The sequence below is a fragment of the Dama dama genome, chromosome 17, assembly GCF_033118175.1.
Source record: "Dama dama isolate Ldn47 chromosome 17, ASM3311817v1, whole genome shotgun sequence".
Lineage (NCBI taxonomy): Eukaryota > Metazoa > Chordata > Mammalia > Artiodactyla > Cervidae > Dama > Dama dama.
Window position 1 is genome coordinate 9636997 of NC_083697.1, and position 20831 is coordinate 9657827.

General features: G+C 41.1%; 1 protein-coding gene across 1 annotated transcript in view; it reads right to left on the reverse strand.

The window, feature by feature from the left end:
* The window catches only part of TMA16 (translation machinery associated 16 homolog), a 38697-nt gene that overhangs the window by 4238 nt on the left and 13628 nt on the right, over nt 1-20831 (reverse strand). Inside the window, exons 2-5 of the mRNA XM_061164093.1 lie at nt 15652-15764; nt 3110-3147; nt 1823-1907; nt 616-764 (exon numbers count right to left, since the gene is read on the reverse strand). Of these exons, the coding sequence (XP_061020076.1) occupies nt 616-764; nt 1823-1907; nt 3110-3147; nt 15652-15764 (385 nt within the window). The remainder of the gene's footprint in view (nt 1-615; nt 765-1822; nt 1908-3109; nt 3148-15651; nt 15765-20831) is intronic.

A 20831-nucleotide genomic window follows, 5' to 3' on the forward strand; every position in this document is an offset into this window, starting at 1 on the left:
GGAATGCTAAGTCTAAAAGTGATGGCCGCTGTTCTGCTGTAGCAGACAATGCTGTCAGACCGTATGTTTAACGGGCATCCAGAAATCTGCATTTTTCATGTGAAATCAGCAGATCTTTCTATACTGACAATTCATACGCCAATCAAACATTACTTGCAGGCCATGAGCAGCCTTTGGGTTGTTCTCAGCTGGTGGGCTTTGCAAGCCCTTGCAAGTGCCCTCTCCCCTCCTCCTACGCACTTTTCTTCAGACAGTGCTGCTAAACGAACAACACACTTGTCTTCAGGAACTGTAAGAAATGTTACACTGCTAAGAAAGAAAATTTGATTTCTGTAATTTCTGAAGAATGGCTGCAACAAGTATAGCTCTTTAATGTGACTGGAGACAGGCAAGTAATAACCCTAGACCAGAGCAGGTTAAGCACATGCCTGAAGGGAGAGGAAAACATTACTATCACAGCAGAAAAATATCACTGTCAAAACTGACAGTTTTGGGAATGTAGGAGAAAAAAAGAAAGAATTAAAAAATTCCAAATATTCAAAAAGAAAGAAAAGGAAAACCGAAGTAAACTAAATAAACAGGACAAGTGACAGTGACAAGACGGCGCGGACGCACCGAGGCCGTGGGCCTGGTACTGCCGCTGCTCCCGCTCCAGGGTCTGCCTGATGGCCGCCTCCCGAGAGCAGTGCCTCCGGCCCTGCCTGTCCTTGAAGCTGTTCCGCAATTCAATTTGCTCCAGCTCGCTGCTGAATCGATTCAAATACCTGAAAAACAAGAGGGTCTGACTTACAATGTGTTTGGCGTACATTACTTCATTTAAAACATAATCCCCAGCCACTGCCTGTCCTTCTCAAGTTTTCATTTTCCTCTAGACTCCTTCAAGTTCTCAGACCTCAGACCTTCTCTTGATAACTCAACCACTTTCAAAACTTCTGTGAACAAATCAAAGCCTGCCATTACAGTGTCTATTAAACTCCAGGTCCTCACACTCCAAACCTCCTGGATGTCTCCATCTGGCTTAACAGGTGACATCTTAACGCGCCCTCCGCCCTGCCCCTGGTCCCCTCCGAACCTGCTCCACCTCTGCCCTGGCCCCCACCCTCACTCATGCAGATGAAGACTGGATCACCCTGACTCCTCTCTCTTCCCTTTATGCCACATTTAAATCTTCACTGAAGATTGAGACTTTTACCCCCACTTAAACTCTCTAGACATTTCCATTTCTCTTTACCACACTGCTCCCACACCACCTCTTGCCTGGACGGCTTCATCAGCCTCTTAATAGTCTGTCCCCTCGTCCACTTTCCTCACTCTCAAAAGCTTAAATGTGAGCATCGCAGCTACTTGCTATTCAAAGTCTCCTACGACTCCCACTGTCCTTGGGTAAAGTTCAAACTCTTACAATGATATCTGAGATCTTTATGTGTTGGTTGTTTATTCAAACTGTCACAGTTCCCTCCCGGAAGCTATTATCTCAGTGATAGTAAATGCCTGGCAGATCACTAAATACGCTGCTCCCATCCCGTCTTTCAGATCTTGTTCTCTCTGCCTAGACACTCTTCAAACTACCTCACCTCCATCTTCAGATGTGAGTTCTGATGTCACTTCTCAAGGAAGTCAAGAAACTGGGTTACCTACCATTCTGAGGCTCAGAAAGGTGATGAGCCTACTAAAATGACTAAGCTAGTATACAAATCCAAAGTCTTTATAACAAAGTCTATCTGCTTGTCTATAAATCCAGAACAGAACTCTGCATCTTGCAGAACCAAGTTGGGGAATTCTTCTTACTGACCCTTGGCTCATTTACGTGCCCAGTGTTTACCTTTCAATTAATTCACAAGCATCTCTTTTTGAATATCCTACTTTTTTGGGATCAAGGTGATTTTGAAACCACTGCAGTTTTTCACCTATAACAACAAGTACCAAAACAGTTTAACACCATAAGTCATCATTTAAGCAGAGGTATTCATTATAATTTTCAACATCAATGTGTTTAAAACAGTATCAACATTTATTTCAAAGTTAAATATAAAGTTTTGTGTGGGCTCAAAGCTAACTAAACCAGCCTGTCAGAAACTGAACTGTCAAATTTTAATTTGGGGAAGAGACAAAGGTAGGAAGGATGCTTTTCTGTATGTATTTCTTATGCAGTAAGGATACAAAACATTTTTTAAAAGAAAGAATACGCTAAAAGAACATGAAGTTCCGAGTATTTATAAAGCAAAGGATAGAACTTGTCCGAAATAACAAAAGGAGAGTTTGATTAGATTAATGAAGAGCATGGTATGTGCTGAACTTTTAAAGAGCAGCAGGCACTATGTCCAGGCACAGGTCTTGACTTTTACAATCCTATGAGGATTATTATTACCACCTCCATTTAGAAGAGAAAGGTTAAGTAACCTGTTCAGGGCCTCAAAGTCAGTAAATACACTAAGCATACAAGATCTGCTGTATACTATGCAGAATAACTGACATGTACTATCAAAGAGGTAGCAGACTTCGTGCTAATGAGTCGATCTGACCATAGCGGTGCCTCTTTCAGTAAGATTTCTCAGTATTACAAATCAAGAAATGGCCCTACCCAGGATTACTGATAAACCATTTACAAATACGATTCTGCTGTCTGATAAGACAGTAGAGTGAATGGTTTGAATATCTTTCATTTTAGTTATAAAGCCTAGTAGCTACTCTTTTGAAATCTCAGACTTATCAGATAACCTTGCCAATAATAAATCTGATCACACACCCACACACACACATAAAAGGACCGTGACACTGAGATATAGACTGAGGATATATTCACATCATTACACATGAATTCCTGTTTCCAAAACCCTTCATAATTCTAATGGTTAGGAAGCTAGAATTAAACTGGAGAGAGAGAGGGATGGATAAAGGTAGATACTAAACAATTTCTAAAAACCTGAGCTAGATATTAACACTGTTCTAACAGCTTAATGACTGACTTTATTTTAATCAAGTCTGGTAGAAAAAAATCACTTAATCTGACAAAATCACTTTTATCTGGTAGAGATAAAAACAGTATTTCACTAAGAGAGTCAAGAGAAAATAAGTAAGGGAAGAACTTCAAACAAGTAAATCCACTTACCAATAAGGCTGAGACGCAACGCCTTTTCATTCTTCAATCTCGGGAGAAAAAGTGCATGTGTGTTAGAAAACGTGCATAACAAGTTTTAAAAATCTGAAAAAAACAACAAAAACTACCCAAAGAACCTTAATTCAAAGATCACTTTTATGCATATGAAATTAATTTTCTTAAAGAAGAAACACTGACACCATGCTTCTCTTTTAAATCACTGAAACAAAATGTTACTAGAAATTTTTTTCTGCTCTGCAGTGACTAAAGGATACCTATAAAACTGGTTTTGAAAACACAAAGGAAAGCTTGTCTGAATTCTGTAATATGCAGTATGCTTGTGCACAGAAGAGTAAGGAGGACCTTCTAGAAAACATAAAGACCAAAATGCATCACTGTCATCTTTTAAACTTCAACAGGAATAAAACAAAATGTTTACTTTTCATTAATTTGATACAAATTAGAACAAAGAAAAAGAACTCATTTACTCTCAGAAAATGGCCTACATGATCATGTGCCTCCCACTGTTGCTATTTTGAATTCTAATCCATTCAGGGACTTCCCTGGCAGTCCAGTGGTTATGTCTGAGCTTCCATCGCAGGGGGCATGGGTTTCTCTCTGGTCAGGGAACTAAGATCCCACAGGAGGACAAGAAAAGAAAAGAAAAAACTCTTTTCCATTCAGAAAAGAGCGACGCTAGTGACAGGGTAACAGGCAGGAAGGCTGCTGCTGCTGCTAAGTCACTTCAGTCGTGTCCGACTCTGTGCAGCCCCATAGACGGCAGCTCTGCCATCCCTGGGATTCTCCAGGCAAGAACACTGGAGTGGGTTGCCATTTCCTTCTCCAATGCATGAAAGTGAAAAGTGAAAGTGAAGTCACTCAGTCGTGTCCGACTCATCACAATCCCATGGACTGCAGCCCACCAGGTTCCTCCGTCCGTGGGATTTTCCAGGCAAGAGCACTAGAGTGGGTGGCCATTTCCTTCTCCAATGCATGAAAGTGAAAAGTGAAAGTGAAGTCGCTCAGTCGTGTCCAACTCTTAGCGACCCCACAGACGGCAGCCCACCAGGCTCCTCTGTCCATGGGATTTTCCAGGTGAGAGTAATGCAGTGGGGTACTATTGCCTTCTCCGGGCAGGAAGGCTAGGGATCTCCAAATGGAGGCAATAGGCTGCAATCATCACAAGTTTTTCCTCTCTGTATGTCAGGAGGAAACAGACTAAAATTGTCAGATTTTTTTTCCTTCTCTATACAAAATTAAAAGGAGGTTTCCTTTAAAATTGTGCTGTGATGATGACACCTGGTTCCACTTGAACTTAACTTTTCTCAGCCCTTGAGCTAACCAATGTGTTTTTCTCACAGAAATGTTTTTTCTTAAGTTATGTTAATGCACAATGTACTTACCTTAGACTCTGTCTTTCTTCAAGTCGGTTCCAGCTAAGACTCAGAACGGACTTGACAAACCAGTATGTTTTACTCTGCCAAATGTTCTCTTAAGCTATGTTAATGAGACTACAAATTTGCTTGGAAACCTGCCTTTCTTCAAGATTCATGGCAATCATGTTATGGCCTGGGATGACTCCAATGTTATCTCAAAATACATGTTGTGGGTGAGGGGCCTGGTGCCACTCTCTGAGTTCTGAGACACTTCCTTCCTCTAATTAGCTGCCTGCTAACAGGTATATAACTTACTGCTAAAGACTAGCAGGGGGGCACTCTTTCTGCCCCCTTCTGATGTATATGTCAGAAGCTTTCTCTATCTCTTTTACACTTTAATAAAACTTTAATACAGAAAAGCTCTGAGAGATCAAGCCCTGTCACTGGCCCCAGGTTGAATTCCTCTGCTCTGGAGGCCAAGAATCCCAGCGTCTTTAATGGCTCAGCAATAACCTTTCACTAGCTTTTTTTCAATGTTTAATGCTACCAACTAGGGATACAGCAATGAAGGAAAAAAAAACCCACTGTCCCTGCACTAACAAAGCAGATCAGATTTACCCTCCCACTTTAAACAACTAGAAAACCAGAGAAATAAAATGAAGCCTTTTTAACAAAAATATTTCAGCCACAGAATGGGAGAAAATATTCACAATATAAATAACATACAAGACTTGCATTAAGAATATATAAAAAGTTTTTACTACTTAACAATGGACAAACAACTCAAAATCAAAAGGGAAAAGATTTTAACAGATTTTTCATCAAATCAGAGACATAAAAGCAAACAATAAACACATACAAATATATAATTAGTCATAAAGAAATATAAATTAAAACCACACTGAGACATTACTGTACACCCACTAGATTGGCTCAAATCTGTTTTAAAAATGATAATACATGTCTGAGAGGAAACAGAGGCTAAGTCCCTTCAGTCGTGTCCAACTCTTTGCCACTCCGTGGACTGTAGCCAGCCAGGCTCCTCTGCCCCTGGGATTTCCCAGGCAAGAATTCTGGAGTGGGTTGCCATTTCCTCCTCCAGACAATCTTCCAGACCCAGAGGTTGAACCGGCAACTCTTGTGTCTCCTGCATTGGCAGGCAGATTACCATTAGCACCACCTGGGAAGCCCAACTCTTATACAGCAGTGGTGAAAAAAATAAAATGGCATTATCACTTCAGATAAGGTAATTTTTTTATTATACATACTTAAACATTACACCTCCCACATGACTTCATTCTTTTCAATAAGTTTTTTAAAAATTCAACTTCTTATTTACTTAAAACACACATCTGCTGTGCATGTGTGTGCTGCTTCAGTCACGTCAGACTCTTTGCGACCCTATGGATTGTAGTTCTCCAGGCTCCCCTGTCCATAGGATTCTCTAGGCAAGAATATGGAGGGGGTTGCCATGCCCTCCTCCAGGGGATCTTCCTGACCCAGGGACTGAACTCGAGTCTCTCTCTTTTTGTTTTTTTTGAACTCGAGTCTCTGTGTCTCTTGCACTGGCAGGCATTTCCTTTACCGCTAGCACCACCTGGGAAGCCCATATCTACTATATAGTCCAGCAATTCCAGTTCTAAGAACTGAGAGAAAAATGTTTGATGTCCACGAAAATACCCGTACATGTTTATGACAGTTTTATCTGTATGCGACAGCAGGGTTGATCCTTTTCACTTAAACGTCCACCAGTAACAAGTAAGGCTTTGAGGACCATGTGGCTGGTCTGTCGTAACTACTCATCTCTGCCATCACAGCCACAAACATGAAAGGAATAGGCAAAGCTGCCTTCCAATAAAACAAACTCATAACTACTCATCTCTGCCATCACAGCCACAAACATGAAAGGAATAGGCAGAGCTGCCTTCCAATAAAACAAACTGCTTTTATAAAAATGGATAGATGGTCACTCAAGTTTGCAGACCCTGAGAAAAGCCCAAAAGTATAAACAATCCAAGTGACTATCAACAGGTAAATGGATAAAACCTACATATCCATACAATGAAATCCTACTCAGTAATAAAAAAGAAAGACAACCTGTTGTTCGTCACTAAGTCGTGTCTGACTTTGCAACCCCGTGGACAACAGCATGCTAGGCTTCCCTTTCCTCCACCAGCTCTCAGAGCTTGCTCAAATTCACGTCCATCGAGTCGGTGACGCCATCCAACCACCTCATCCTCTGCCATCCACTTCTCCTTTTGCCCTCAATCTTTCCCAGCATCAGGGGCTTTTCCAATGAGTTGGCACTTCGCATCAGATAGCCTAAGTATTGGACCTTCAGCTTTACATCAGTCCTTCCCCAATGAAAGACAACTAATATATGCAATTGCGTGGATAAGTTTCATGCTAAATGAAAAAGACTGGCACAAAAAACTGCATAGAGTATGATTTCACTTACATGAAACACTAGGAAAGATAGATATCATCTATTTTTTTTTTCCATTTATTTTTATTAGTTGGAGGCTAATTACTTCACAACATTGTAGTGGGTTTTGTCATACATTGACATGAATCAGCCATGGAGTTACATCTATTAAACAACAAAACAACAGGTGCCCAAGGCTAGGGGTGGAGGGCTAAGACCTGACTGGGAAGATTTTGGGGAGGATGAAAACACACTCCAGCATACTGATCATGGGGGGTTGCACCATGTACTGTCAAAACTCAAATGCTGCACACTTAAATTATGTCTGTTTTGTCATATGTTATTTAAACCTCAAAGATCATTTTTAAAAAGAAGTACAGAACACGATTTAATAAGGCTGAGAATGACTCTGAGAAGAATTCATTCCTTTCAAATCAGCCTAGAGGGAACAGTTTAGTTAGAAGTCAAGTTTGCTATGGTTCTGAATGAATACACTGGGGGTCTGAACTACAAGGGAGTGAAGCTGGAATGAAAGAGAGAGATTTGAGACTAAATTCTCCAAGTTGTTACCTAGATTCTTACCCATTATGTTTGTTAAGTGAAATTATTTTCATTTGATATCTATAGTTCTTTGCTACATACTCTATGGGACAAAATATGACAGTATACAAAATGTTGCTATGCTGAGAATTCATAAAACAAATGATATAGAATGAAATAGAATAGTAACTATTTCCTGCCTATAAATTGAGCATCACTTGAAATGCACTAGTTCTCAAACTGCACTAATTTCTTTAATAGGAATAGAAGAGGTATTTCATATAGTCCTAAATCAGAGCATTCAAATGCTGAAGATAAACAGTGTCTGACTCCTATTCTATACCACTATTCAAGCCTTCAGTATCTTCAGGTATTCAGAGTCCACCTGATGAACCCAGCAGCTCGTGTCTGTACCCTCTCCCTCTGCTCAAGGGCACTGCACCCTAACGATACCCACCCCAAACTTCCCCTACCTCTGTAAAAATAAATCTTAGGAAGTAGTACAAAGAATCCTCCAGCTGTTGACTATCTTTCTTCCTTATAAAATCAAGGATCTGTGCTAGGCAGGATGTGGTAATACCTAAGAGGGTCCCCAGTGTAGATTCCTGCTGTTTTGACATTCACACCCTTGTCCTCCCTGAGTGTGGCTGGACCTCATGGCTCACTTTTAAACACCAAGACAGTGCATACTGGGATGGATGTCATCTGAAAATGACAGTACAAACACTGTCTTCCATCCAGAGAAAGAGGTCACCCCTCTTCCTCTGACTCCCTCTGACAAGGGAAGCCCAAGAACACTGGAGTGGGTAGCCCATCCCTTCTCCAGCGGATCTTCCCGACTGGAGTCGACTGCATTGCAGGTGGATTCTTCACCAACTGAGCTATCAGGGAAGTCCTGTATCAGGAAACCCCTAGTGGGGCAGCCCAAAAAACTTGTTTTTTTTTTTCAGATGTTTTTCCTTTGGTTTATTTATTTATTTATTTTTATAGTTTTTTTTTTTTTTTTTCCCAGTGGGTTTTGTCATACATTGACCAAAAAACTGTTTTAATACACTTTAGGGGTGTATCTCATGTACACTAAAGTTAGTGAAATACTGGTATAGGTGATAGCAAAATCATGAAAGTAGTAAATCATGTCAAAAAGATACAGAAAAAAATGCATGAAAGTGATACACAAATAACTGCTGTTCAAAAATTACTGTCTTAAAGCAATATCATTATAGTAACCTTTAATGCACAAAACAAAGACCCTCCTTTACAAAGAGAAAAGAAAATTTGACTATATTATCATAGCACTTGACTATTCTTTTCAAGAAAACTGCTAACCCAACTGGTCTTGGGCAAGAAATTTAACAATGAAACACCTGGTTTTTATCAGCTACTATGCAAATGTATTTAGCATTCATCAAACTGCTAAGGCCATTCTAAAATAATCAAAATCATATCTCTTTTGATTTTATAACTTCATTTTAAGGAATTTTTTATTTGTTCCTATAGCAGTTCCCTTGTGGCTCAGCTGTAAAGAATCTGCCTGCAATGCAGGAGATGTGGGTTTGATCCCTGGGTTGGGAAGATCCCCTGGAGAAGAGAAAGGCTACCCACTCCAGTATTCTGGCCTGGAGAATTCCAGGGACTACAGCCCATGGGGTCGCAAAGTTGGACACAACTGAGCAACTTTCACTTTTTACTTTCACAGCAGTTCCTGGGGACTCTCAGCCCAGAGATGCAGGGAAGAACAGGCAGATTACAGTGTGCGAGGCTGATCAAAGAGAGCCTAAGAGACAAGAGGGGAGAAAAGAAGAGGCAGCATACATGTTTCAATGTTCCATCTTCCGAGGAAGAAAACCTTCTTATGAATTCCTTCTCATCAAGAATACAGAGCTACTCTCAGAATGGCAGAAGAACAACTTACAGAAATCTATAGAGAGCACTGACAAAACTTGTCAAAATCAATTTTTTCAGAAGTATAAAAATTAACCAAAGGCATGCAACAATCAAAGGAGCATTTACTCAAGAAAAATGACTCAATCTCAGTAAGAACAGCAAGCTCTGTGGTGTTTCAATCCCATCCCCCTCTTCCCAGCTCTGCAGTAGTCTCATAACCCAATGTGTTCCTAGCAGTCACTAGAACAGTTAGGTTTGGAATTCCCCAAAGCTTCATCCTGAGCACTGTCACCATTTGACATGGCAGCAGACCTAAGTGCTCCCTTGCGTCTACGGGGTCGCACAGACTCGGACCCTACTGAAGTGACTTAGCAGCAGCAGCAGAGTTACTTTGTAATCTAACGCAGAGCTCTCTGTGGAAGCAGCCCAACCCCCAGGCTGTTTCTCAGAAACAATCTCAGTAGCAACTATCTACCACAACAGCTGCCTGAGTGATATCACCACTTGAGGCCTAACAAAAGGCTGACCAAAACAATTTAAAAGCAAAATCTAAGGAATGGGAGGTCAATACAGGGCTCTGAAAAGCTTGCTCCAAGATATTCCTGGGAATCTAGAATTCCAGGTGTACATTTAGGACACTGTTCATGCCAAAAAAAGACCCGAGAAGATCCTACTCTCTCACTTCTGGATAATCCTGAGGCTCTGTGCAAACGCTAAATGAAGTCTACACAAACTGCCTCCTGGAGCACTGAAAGTATGTCCAACAGACCTACACAGCCCCTCAACAAAGGCTGGCTTAACAGTCAGAAGTAATTAAAGAAATCCCTGTCCAAACATGAGCTGACCACTAATTAAGCAGAAACTGCAAAAACTGCACATGACAAACAGGCTTTCAGAAAATCAGTCCAGGAAAGTCAGAAAGCAAACAGCAACCACAGTGAACCTAACTGACCGTGCGGACAGGACTGTTACGGAGACCGTGGAGACGGAGAGAGAGACGCGCAGCACGGGAAAACGCAGGGTGGCAGGGTCATTCAGGCCTGTGCGGGCTGTGCGGGCGCCTCCAAAGGCTCAGTGCCCCAGCTTTGTTTTGGGCATCTTTTATACACCATAAACGTCTCGCTGAAACAGCTCAGATCCCTCCCCTCCCCAGGTAGCCTGAGTTCCCGAAGATGCAAAGAGCAAGCAAGGTGAGCAAGCAAGATCACAGAAGCGGAAGCTGTGACTGATGAGCAGCAGCTATTAAAACAAGATAAAGGAAGGAAAAACAAAAGGTTGTTCCTTTAATTGGGGGCTTTGATCTCGCTCCTATCTCAGGATATGTCTGACTAACAATTGTATCACCCTGTATTATTTAAAACGCTCAGTTCTGAACACAAAAGGAGGAGACTCACAAAGAAACAAGAAAGTATGGCCTATACTCAGTTTAAAATACCATACAGTAGAAACTGTAAGACCTGCAGACAGACAAGCAAACATAAGAAGCCAGTGGAAATTATCCAATCTGAGCAAAAACAAAGAATAAAAATTAAGATGTCTCAGAGACCTGTGGGGATACCATCAAGCATACCAATACATGCATGTGGGAGTCACAGGAGAGGGGCAGGAGGAAAGAAAGGGTATTTGAGAAAATAACGGCTCCAAGCTTCCCAAGTTGATGAAAAACCTTAACCTACATAACCCAGCTTAGTAAACTTCATGTAGGATAAACTCAGAGATCCACACCTAGGCATATCCACACACTAGTCAAGCTACTGACAGACAAAGTGGGTATCTTGAAAGCATCAGGAAAAAAGTGACTCCTCACATACAAGTGACCCTCAATAAGATGAACAGCTGACTTCTTATCTGAACGCTGCAGGCGTGAAGACCAAGATGTGACATTTCAAGTGTTGAATAGGAAGACTATCAACCAGGAATTCCATACATATTGAAACGTCAAAATGAAGCACAGTCCAACAGAAAAACTAAGGAAAGATTCAAGATGTTCTCAGATGAAAATGAGAGCATCTGTCATTTTCACTCTCCCTACACGTAACACTAAAGGGAGTTCCTCTGACCGAAAGGAAAGGACAATAGTGACTAATTTGAATCCACATGCAAAAGTAAGAAGCACCAATGATAGAAGGTAATTACACAGATAAATATAAAAGACAGTATAAATGTGTTTTAATTTGTAACACTTTTCTTGTCCTAACTTAAGACAACTGCATAAAAACAATAATCATGAAACTCTATTTATGAGCTTACTATGTATAAATGTGTAACTTATCTGACAGTAAGGCTTCCAGGTGGCTCAGTGGTAAAAAATCTGCCTGCAAATGCAGGAGACATGGGTTTCATACCTGGGTCAGGAAGATCCCCTTGAGGAGGGAATGGCTACCCACTCCAGTATTCTTGCCTAGGAAACCCCATGAGAGGACAGAGGAGCCTGGCGGGCTGCAGTCCACGGGGCTGCAGAGTTCCACGTGACTGAGTGAAGGCCTGCAAAGCACATCTGACAGTAACAGTACAGAGAAGGGGCTCACAATGGAGTTACAGTGGAGCAAATTCTTTGTATACTATTCAAATGAACTTGACGTTAATCTGAATTAGATTGTTTTAAGATGTTAGCTGAAATTTCTGGACCAACAACTAATGAAACAACTAAAGAAAAAAAAAATATAGTGATCTCCACTTTACTAAATCAATTCTCAGCCCTAATCTTGTAACAAACGACACAGGATGATCACTATTTTCTCTTTGAAACACGTTTTTTTCTCCTAAGTCTCACTTGTTGGAATCTCCTCCTTTCTCCAATCTCTAAATGGCTGAGGGGCTCTGGACTCAATCCTTGATGTCCTTCTCTATCCTGTCTTCATTTACTTGTTAGGTGATCTTACCCAGTCTTAGGACTCCTAATATCAGCTAGATACTGATGGCTCTGAAATGTGTATCTATATCCCTAACCTATCCTCTGAGCACCAGAGCCAGCACATCCAACAGCCCATTCCGTATCTCCCCTTTTACATCTAATAGGTTCAGTTCAGTTCAGTTCAGTCACTCAGTCGTGTCCGACTCTTTGTGACCCCAAGAATCGCAGCATGCCAGGCCTCCCTGTCCATCACAAACTCCCAGAGTTTACTCAAACACATGTCCATCGAGCTGATGATGCCATCCAGCTATCTCATCCTCTGTCGACCCCTTCTCCCCCTGCCCCCAATCCCTCCCAGCATCAGGATCTTTTCAAGCGAGTCAGCTCTTCGAATGAGGTGGCCAAAGTACTGAAGTTTCAGCTTCAGCATCAGTCCTTCCAATGAACACCGAGGACTGATCTCCTTTAGGATGGACTGGTTGGATCTCCCTGCAGTCCAAGGGACTCTCAACAGTCTTCTCCAACACCACAGTTCAAAAGCATCAATTTTTCAGTGCTCAGCTTTTTTCACAGTCCAACTCTCATATCCATACATGACAACTGGGAAAACCATAGCTTTGACTAGATGGACCTTTGTTGGCAAAGTAATGTCTCTGCTTTTTAATATGCTGTCTAGGTTAGTCATAACTTTCCTTCTAAGGAGTAAGTGTCTTTTAATTTAATGGCTGCAATCACCATCTGCAGTGATTTTGGAGCCCCCCCAAAATAAAGTCTGACACTGTTTCCACTGTTTCCCCGTCTATTTCCCATGAAGTGATGGGACCAGATGCCATGATCTTAGTTTTCTGAATGTTAAGCTTTTCCCTTTTTCACTCTCCTCTTTCACTTTCATCAAGAGGCTTTTTAGTTCTTCTTCACTTTCTGCCATAAGGATGGTGTCATCTGAATATCTGAGATTATTGATATTTCTCCCAGCAATCTTGATTCCAGGTTGTGCTTCATCCAGCCCAGCGTTTCTCATGATGTACTCTGCATATAAGTTAAATAAGCAGGGTGACAATATACAGGCCTGACGTACTCCTTTCCCAATTTGGAACCAGTCTGTTGTTCCATGTCCAGCTCTAACTGTTGCTTCCTGACCTTCATATAGGTTTCTCAAGAGGCAGGTCAGATGGTCTGGTATGCCCATCTCTTTCAGAATTTTCCACAGTTTATTGTGATCCACACAGTCAAAGGCTTTGGCATAGTCAATAAAGCAGAAATAGATGTTTTTCTGGAACTCTCTTGCTTTTTTGATGATCCAGAGGATGTTGGCAATTTGATATCTGGTTCCTCTGCCTTTTCTAAAACCAGCTTGAACATCTGGATGGAGCCAAGGCAAAAACAATACGTGGTTGTGGTTGTGACTGGTGATAGAAGCAAGGTCTGATGCTGTAAAGAGCAATATTGCATAGGAACCTGGAATGTTAGGTCCATGAATCAAGGCAAACTGGAAGTGGTCAAACAGGAGATGGCAAGAGGGAATGTTGACATTCTAGGAATCAGTGAAGTAAAATGGACTGGAATGGGTGAAGTAACTCAGATGACCATTGTATCTACTACTGTGGGCAGGAATCCCTTAGAAGAAATAGAGTAGCCATCATGGTCAACAAAAGAGTCGGAAATGCAGTACTTGGATGCAATCTCAAAAATGACAGAATGATCTCTGTTCGTTTCCAAGGCAAACCATTCAATACCATGGTAATCCAAGCCTATGCCTCAACCAGCAACGCTGAAGAAGTTGAAGTTGAACAGTTCTATCAAGACCGACAAGACCTTTTAGAAGTAATATCAAAAAAAGATGTCCTTTTCATTATAGGGGACTGGAATGCAAAAGTAGGAAGTGAAGAAACACCTGGAGTAACAGGCAAATTTGGCCTTGGAGTACAGAATGAAGCAGGGCAAAGGCTAATAGAGTTTTGCCAAGAGAATGCACTCGTCATAGCAAACACCCTCTTCCAACAACACAAGAGAAGACTCTACACATGGACATGACCCGATGATCAACACCGAAATCAGATTGATTATATTCTTTGCAGCCAAAGATGGTGAAACTCTATACAGTCAGCAAAAACAAGACTGGGAGCTGACTGTGGCTCAGATCACGAACTCCTTGTTGGCAAATTCAGATTTAAACTGAAGAAAGTAGGCAAAACCACTAGACCATTCAGGTATGGTATAAATCAAATCCCTTATGACTATAGAGTGGAAGTGAGAAATAGATTTAAGGGACTAGATCTGATAGAGTGCCTGATGAACTATGGACGGAGGTTCGTGACACTGTACAGGAGACAGGGATCAAGATCATCCCCAAGAAAAAGAAATGCAAAAGGCAAAATGGTTGTCTGAGGAGGCCTTACAAATAGCTGTGAAAAGAAGAGAAGCGAAAAGCAAAGGAGAAAAGGGAAGATATTCCCATTTGAATGTAGAGTTCCAAAGAATAGCAAGGAGAGACAAGAAAGCCTTCCTCAGAGATCAATGCAAATAGAGGAAAACAACAGAATGGGAAAGACTAGAGATCTCTTCAAGAAAATTAGAGATACCAAGGGAACATTTCATGCAAAAATGGATTCAATAAAGGACAGAAATGGCATGGACCTAACAGAAGCAGAAGATATTAAGAAGAGGTGTCAAGAATACACAGAAGAACTGTACAAAAAAGATCTTCCCGACCCAGATAATCACGATGGTGTGAGCACTCACCTAGAGCCTGACATCCTGGAATGTGAAGTCAAGTGGGCCTTAGAAAGCATCACTATGAACAAAGCTAGTGGAGGTGATGGAATTCCATTTGAGCTATTTCAAATCCTAAAAGATGATGCTGTGAAAGTGCTGCATGCAATATGCCAGCAAATTTGGAAAACTCAGCAGTGGCCACAGGACTGGAAAAGGTCAGTTTTCATTCCAATCCCAAAGAAAGGCAATCCCAAAGAATGCTCAAACTACTACACAATTGCATTCATCTCACACGCTAGTGAAGTAATGCTCAAAATTCTCCAAGCCAAGCTTCAGCAATACATGAACCATGAACTTCCAGATGTTCAAGCTGGTTTTAGAAAAGGCAGAGGAACCAGAGATCAAATTTAACAGGTACTTCCACCTAAATGCCTAATAAATGTCTGCATGGCTCACTGCTCAAATGTCAAGTCTTCAGAGAAACTTTCCATGACTATCCTATGTCAAACAGACTCTCTACCTCACACTCTCTATCCCAAAATTTTTTAAAATTTTTCTTCATGGCAGTCATCCCAACCTGTTTATATTTACATATGTTTTAGGTTAAGTTCTAAGTGCTGAATCCTTGTTCACTGCTTTACCTTAGTGCACAGAACATACCTGAATATTTATCAAAGGAAGAGAAAGGGAATACTGATTAGGAATAAATGTATAAAAGACTTTTTAACCAATACATAAAACATACAATGAAGATACTTACTTTTCCTTTTTTTCTTGTTTGTGGGCCTCTCTTGTAATTTGAGCTGCTTTTCTACTGTATGGATGGATGACTTTTTTTTCTTGTCCTACAGTTTTTCCCTTTGGTGCTTTAGGCTGAAATGTAGAGAAGTATATGACACACATAGCCAGATAATAAATGACTTCTGTCAAAAAATTTTCTTTAGAAATAAAAATTTTAAACAGTAGTATAACAGAAATACCGTGAGCTGGAAATACGTCACTAGAAATTAGAAGATATGCCAGACTCAGTCTTTGTTTCCATGGTCCTAACAGAAATGATATACAGTTGACCTCTGAACAACACAGGTATGGAATGTGTGGGTCCACTTGAACATAGATTGATTGTTTCCCACAGTAAGTACTACAGTGTTACATTATCTATGTTTATGGAGGAACTGTATATATGGAGGGCTGACTATAAACTATACGCAGACTTCTGACTGAGCGGAGAGTCGGTGCCCCTAACCCCTGCACCGTCCAAGAGTTAACTGTATTCAGAACTATGCTCCAGTGATGCAAGAAAATAAAGGCAGAGAGTCAATAACCCAGGTTTTCAACTGTTCCATCTTCAAAGCAGATACAGAAAACGCAGATAGTGAGGAGGGTCATAGGTGGTCATCTGTGTAAAAGTTAAAATTAAGAGAGGGTAGAAGGAACCCAAGATGTTAACAGGAGCCTGACTGTAGAAGCTGCACAAGAAGCTGTAGAAGAGAGTGGGCAGTGAATACAGCAAAATCAAAGCTGGATGCACAGGAAATAAGAAGAGAGGGAATAATACAAGCCATCTCAAATCAGCCCACTCCAAAAGAAACAAATTGTTTTCCCATTCAACACTTAACCAGGTCCTCTAAACTAGCTGTCTAGCATTTCAGTGCTGTTTTATTCCTACATACTTCTGTTATCTTATACCTGACCTAAATTACTCAGGAACTTTGGCTCCCTGTAATAGAAAGCCAAAATAAGAGTGGCCTAACCCAGATGAAGTTAGCTCTCTCCCACAGAAAGCAGAAGCTGGAGGCTCTGCCCTATGGAGCCCTGAGACCCACTCCTTCTTGCTGCTGTCCTCAGATGGAACACCAGGCCTTCAGTCCAGCCAGTGAGAGGCAGAAGAGAAAATCAACAGGCATGTTCCTTCAATATTAAAGGAGGATTATATAACTGATTAGTAAATATAGTCTTTATTCCCAGAAAAAAATACATGATTATAGAAGAAAAAGAGGCTCTTTAGGGGACAGCTGGGAGTCTAACACATCTAATCTTCAAAAAGGTCACATATTTAGAATATTCTCTCCAAAACTCCTGTCACTGCTTTAATGCAGCCTCACAGTCTTTCATGATTAAGGTGGCCTTTAGGTTCTCACTGCTACTCCTTTTTCATCGGAAGACTCAGAGTGCACCTGCCTAGAACACTAACGAGTCAAGTCCTTCTGCCCTGTAAAGGGCTTCACTAACTCGGTTAGGCCTAAAACCTTAACACGAGAAACAAACTTCTCCCACTTACTCTTCAGCATTACACCCCACTCAAAAGACTCTTCATCACATTCTTACTAACTTCTCACCATTCCCAGAACATATCATGCTGTTTTGCTTTTTTTTCTTTAACTTCTGGAGACTGAACTTGTTACCTCTGCCAGTAAAATCTTTACTTGTCCTCTGATAAAATGCAGCTCAGTCACTTCCTTTATAAAACTGTCCAAGTAGAATTAATCAAAATGACCACCTCACATATGTATTCATTTCCTCAACAATTATTAACTAAAATACTCAATAAATATTTACTATTGCCTTCTTGATAAACATGACCAGAGAAGATTAACTCCAAGTGGGAAACCCAGGCTGCCCCTAGGAGCTGGTCATAGGTACAGGAGTATAGTGTGAAACCATCATCAGAGTGTGTGCGTGCGTTCTTCCATGTGTCTCTCTGCGCGTGTGGAGGGAGGAGACAGGAAGGTGTAACAGGAACTTCTGTGCATGAAGGTTAGCTAGCAAACACAGATCAAGTAAAACTTTCAGAACTCAAGGCAGGCTGCCTCTAAGATGGTCCCCAATGACCCCACCTCCTGAGGCCTATATGCGTCCGTCCATTCCCTTGAGTGTGGGCAGGACCTCTGGCTTACTTTGCGGACTAACATTTGGGAAACTGATACCGTATCAGTCCAGAGATAGGTTACGAAAGGACCCTGGCTGTGTCTTGCCCACTCCACTCTGCCCTCTCTGGCTGCCTCCGATGGAGACTAGCTGTCTTGTGGTGAGCTGCCCTACACAGAGACCAGTGGGACAGGTGACTGAGGGAAGCCTCAGGGAGTGAGGAACTGAGGCCCTCAGTCCAAGAGCCCACAAGAAGCTGAACTCCACCAAGAACCATGTGAGGGAGCTGCAAAGTGGACCCTCCCCAAGCTGTGCCCTGAGACGAAGCCAGAGCCTCAGCTTATACTTTGCAATCTTGTGAGAACCCTTGATGGAGAGGACCCAGATAAAATATGCCTGGTCTGTGAGATAATAAACTCTGTTTTTTCAAGATAATGAATTGTGGGATAGCTTGTTAAAGAGTTAACTGATGCAAAATCAAAAAAATAAAGCAAAGATATCTTTGCAAAGGTATTTTTATTTCACACATTCCAACAAATAAAGTGCTTTCAAAAAATGGAACAAGATCACAAAATTCTCAAGAAAAAAAGATGGTCTCTGAAGCTGTAAAACTTAACTGAAGCTACAGACTTGTGTAACATTGTTTTAGCAGTAAAGCTCAAGTCTACAGAAAATTTCCTTTAAAGATTTAAAAACTTTCTTTAGAACAAGAAATAGTTTGATAACCCGTGGAGTACAAAAATACCCGCACAGCTTTAGAAGACTTCATTTTAAAGAACCTCTAAGACTTAGTTCAAAGAAAGTACAAAGAAACCAAACTTACATTCTGACTCAACTATGGACTATGATTCCTTATAATAATTTATTCATGAAAAAGTTGCCTCAAGGCAGGTTATAAATATAAAATAAGGCACAGAAATATGTACCATAAAATAATAAATTTCAAAACAATTCTGTCAATATATTAATTTTTTTTACAAAAAAACCAACAAAATGCTTCAACAGGAGAAAAATGAAGTAACAACTTATCAATAAAAATTAATCTATTAATTACATTCTATTCAAACTAAATACTTCTTAATTAAAAAGCAATCAATCTTCATTAGTCAGGGATTCTTCAAATTTTATTTTATAAAACATCTGACAATTCATAAGATAGTATAGAAACATTCTATATATTGGAGGGGAAATGTTTACGCTGTGTTTTCAATTCAAATTTAGTATTTTGTTTCAAAAAGCAACAAATTTAACTTTCAAAGATATAGCAAAAATGCATTGTTTTCATATGCATAAAACACTACTCTAAAAAACAGAAACTTCTGAAAAGTTTCTAGCATCACAGAAATATTCTATTTAAGAAAACTGGTATTAAGAGTCTCTCTTACATACAATCTTTAGTGATCACTTCAGAAAATTCCTTATAGACCAGTCTTTGGATTCATACTTGAGAGTAACAAAGAAAACACAAATCAGTTCATTCAAACACAGCAACAGAGAGAGGTTTTCAGGGCCAATACACTTTAAATGTTTCTATAAAAACCATAAATGACAAAATAGAGCTTTTCCTAAAAGACAATCAAAGCCATCAAAGAATCTAGGCACAACTAGAGAAAGAAACATCATTTCAACTGCCCAATATAACTAGAAATCTAAAAGAATGATCATTTCACCAACACACTTAAGATACACAGATACACATAAATGTTTTTTTCCAAAGTAGAGGAGTAATGCCATGCCTACAACTGAGAAAGCTTACAGTATATAATACCTTGAACCACAAGTAACTGTAATCACAAAGATAAATCCTAGAATATGATAAACTAAGTCACTTAATATCAAAGATATGACAGGACTATAATGAACTAATTAAGAGAATCTGACCTTTTTTTTCTTTTTTTTGCAGTGACTCTATCCTGAAGAATTCTAGGACACTTCCCTTGCTTAGCAGATAAATATGATGACAAGTGTCAATAACAAATACCTTGTTAGAGCATCCAGAAAGGACACATAAGCTGTGTTAAACCCCATTCAATTTTCAACAACCATTTCCAGTTTAAGTTCACCTCCTCCTTGAAGCTATCCACTAACATGTAACCATTTCATTCTCAATAATCTTGCTCTCTGGGGAGCATTTTCCACACAGCACTTAACATACTGTACTGACCAGTCCTTTAATTTCACACTTGTGCTTATTTCCTCCATTGCAACTCCCTGAAGACTACAAATATGTCCTATTGGGTTGAAAAATAAGTTCAAAAGAAATAAAAAGAGGTTTCCAAGATGGTGAAGGAGTTCTACCTGGAGCTCATTTTGCTCCACGAACACATCAAGAATACATCAACAGGTGGATCAGTTATCTACATCTACAGGCAGAGCACCAGCTGATCACTAGCAGAAGACCTTGGATACTGGAAAGGACAAGAGGGATCACTGTGTTACCAGGTAGGATGAAAAAAGATGGGAAAAAGAGGAGAGGACATGGGACAGGACCTGTGCCCTGGTGGGGAGGTGAAGACAGGCAGAAGTCTCATCTGGGGATGCCCCCTAACTGCCAGGACAACAGACACAGGTGGAGCATCAGAGGTGTGGAGAAGGGGGAAACAGCTGGTCTGTGGCAGACAGACAGAGACCACACAGACGGCTGGTGCTACAGCCCTGTGCACCCAGACTGGGATGTGTCCCCATCAGTGTGCGCAGGGGCTGACAGCTGGAACGTGGAGACAAGACAGCAAAGCTGGGGAGAGGACTGCTGTTGGCTCTGAGGAGACAGCCTGAGGGGACGGAGGGAGGAGATCTGTCCCTGGGAAAGCAACTCAGACTGCCACAGGTGCAAGGCACCACTGCTGAGTGGTAGGCAGGGGTGGGAGCCGCCAGCACACCCTCCCTTTCCCCGTGTGCTGGCCCCTGCCTGCCAATGGGTTGGGAAGGGTCCCAGCCAGGGCAGGCCCTAGTGCACCTCTTGCTGGCCACTCGGAAAGGCCCCCAACAGTGGGCCCACGCATGCCCACAGCCAAATGCCAGGAAGGGCTCTCACTAGGGCTGATCTTAACGCCAGCCATCTGTCACACCCAC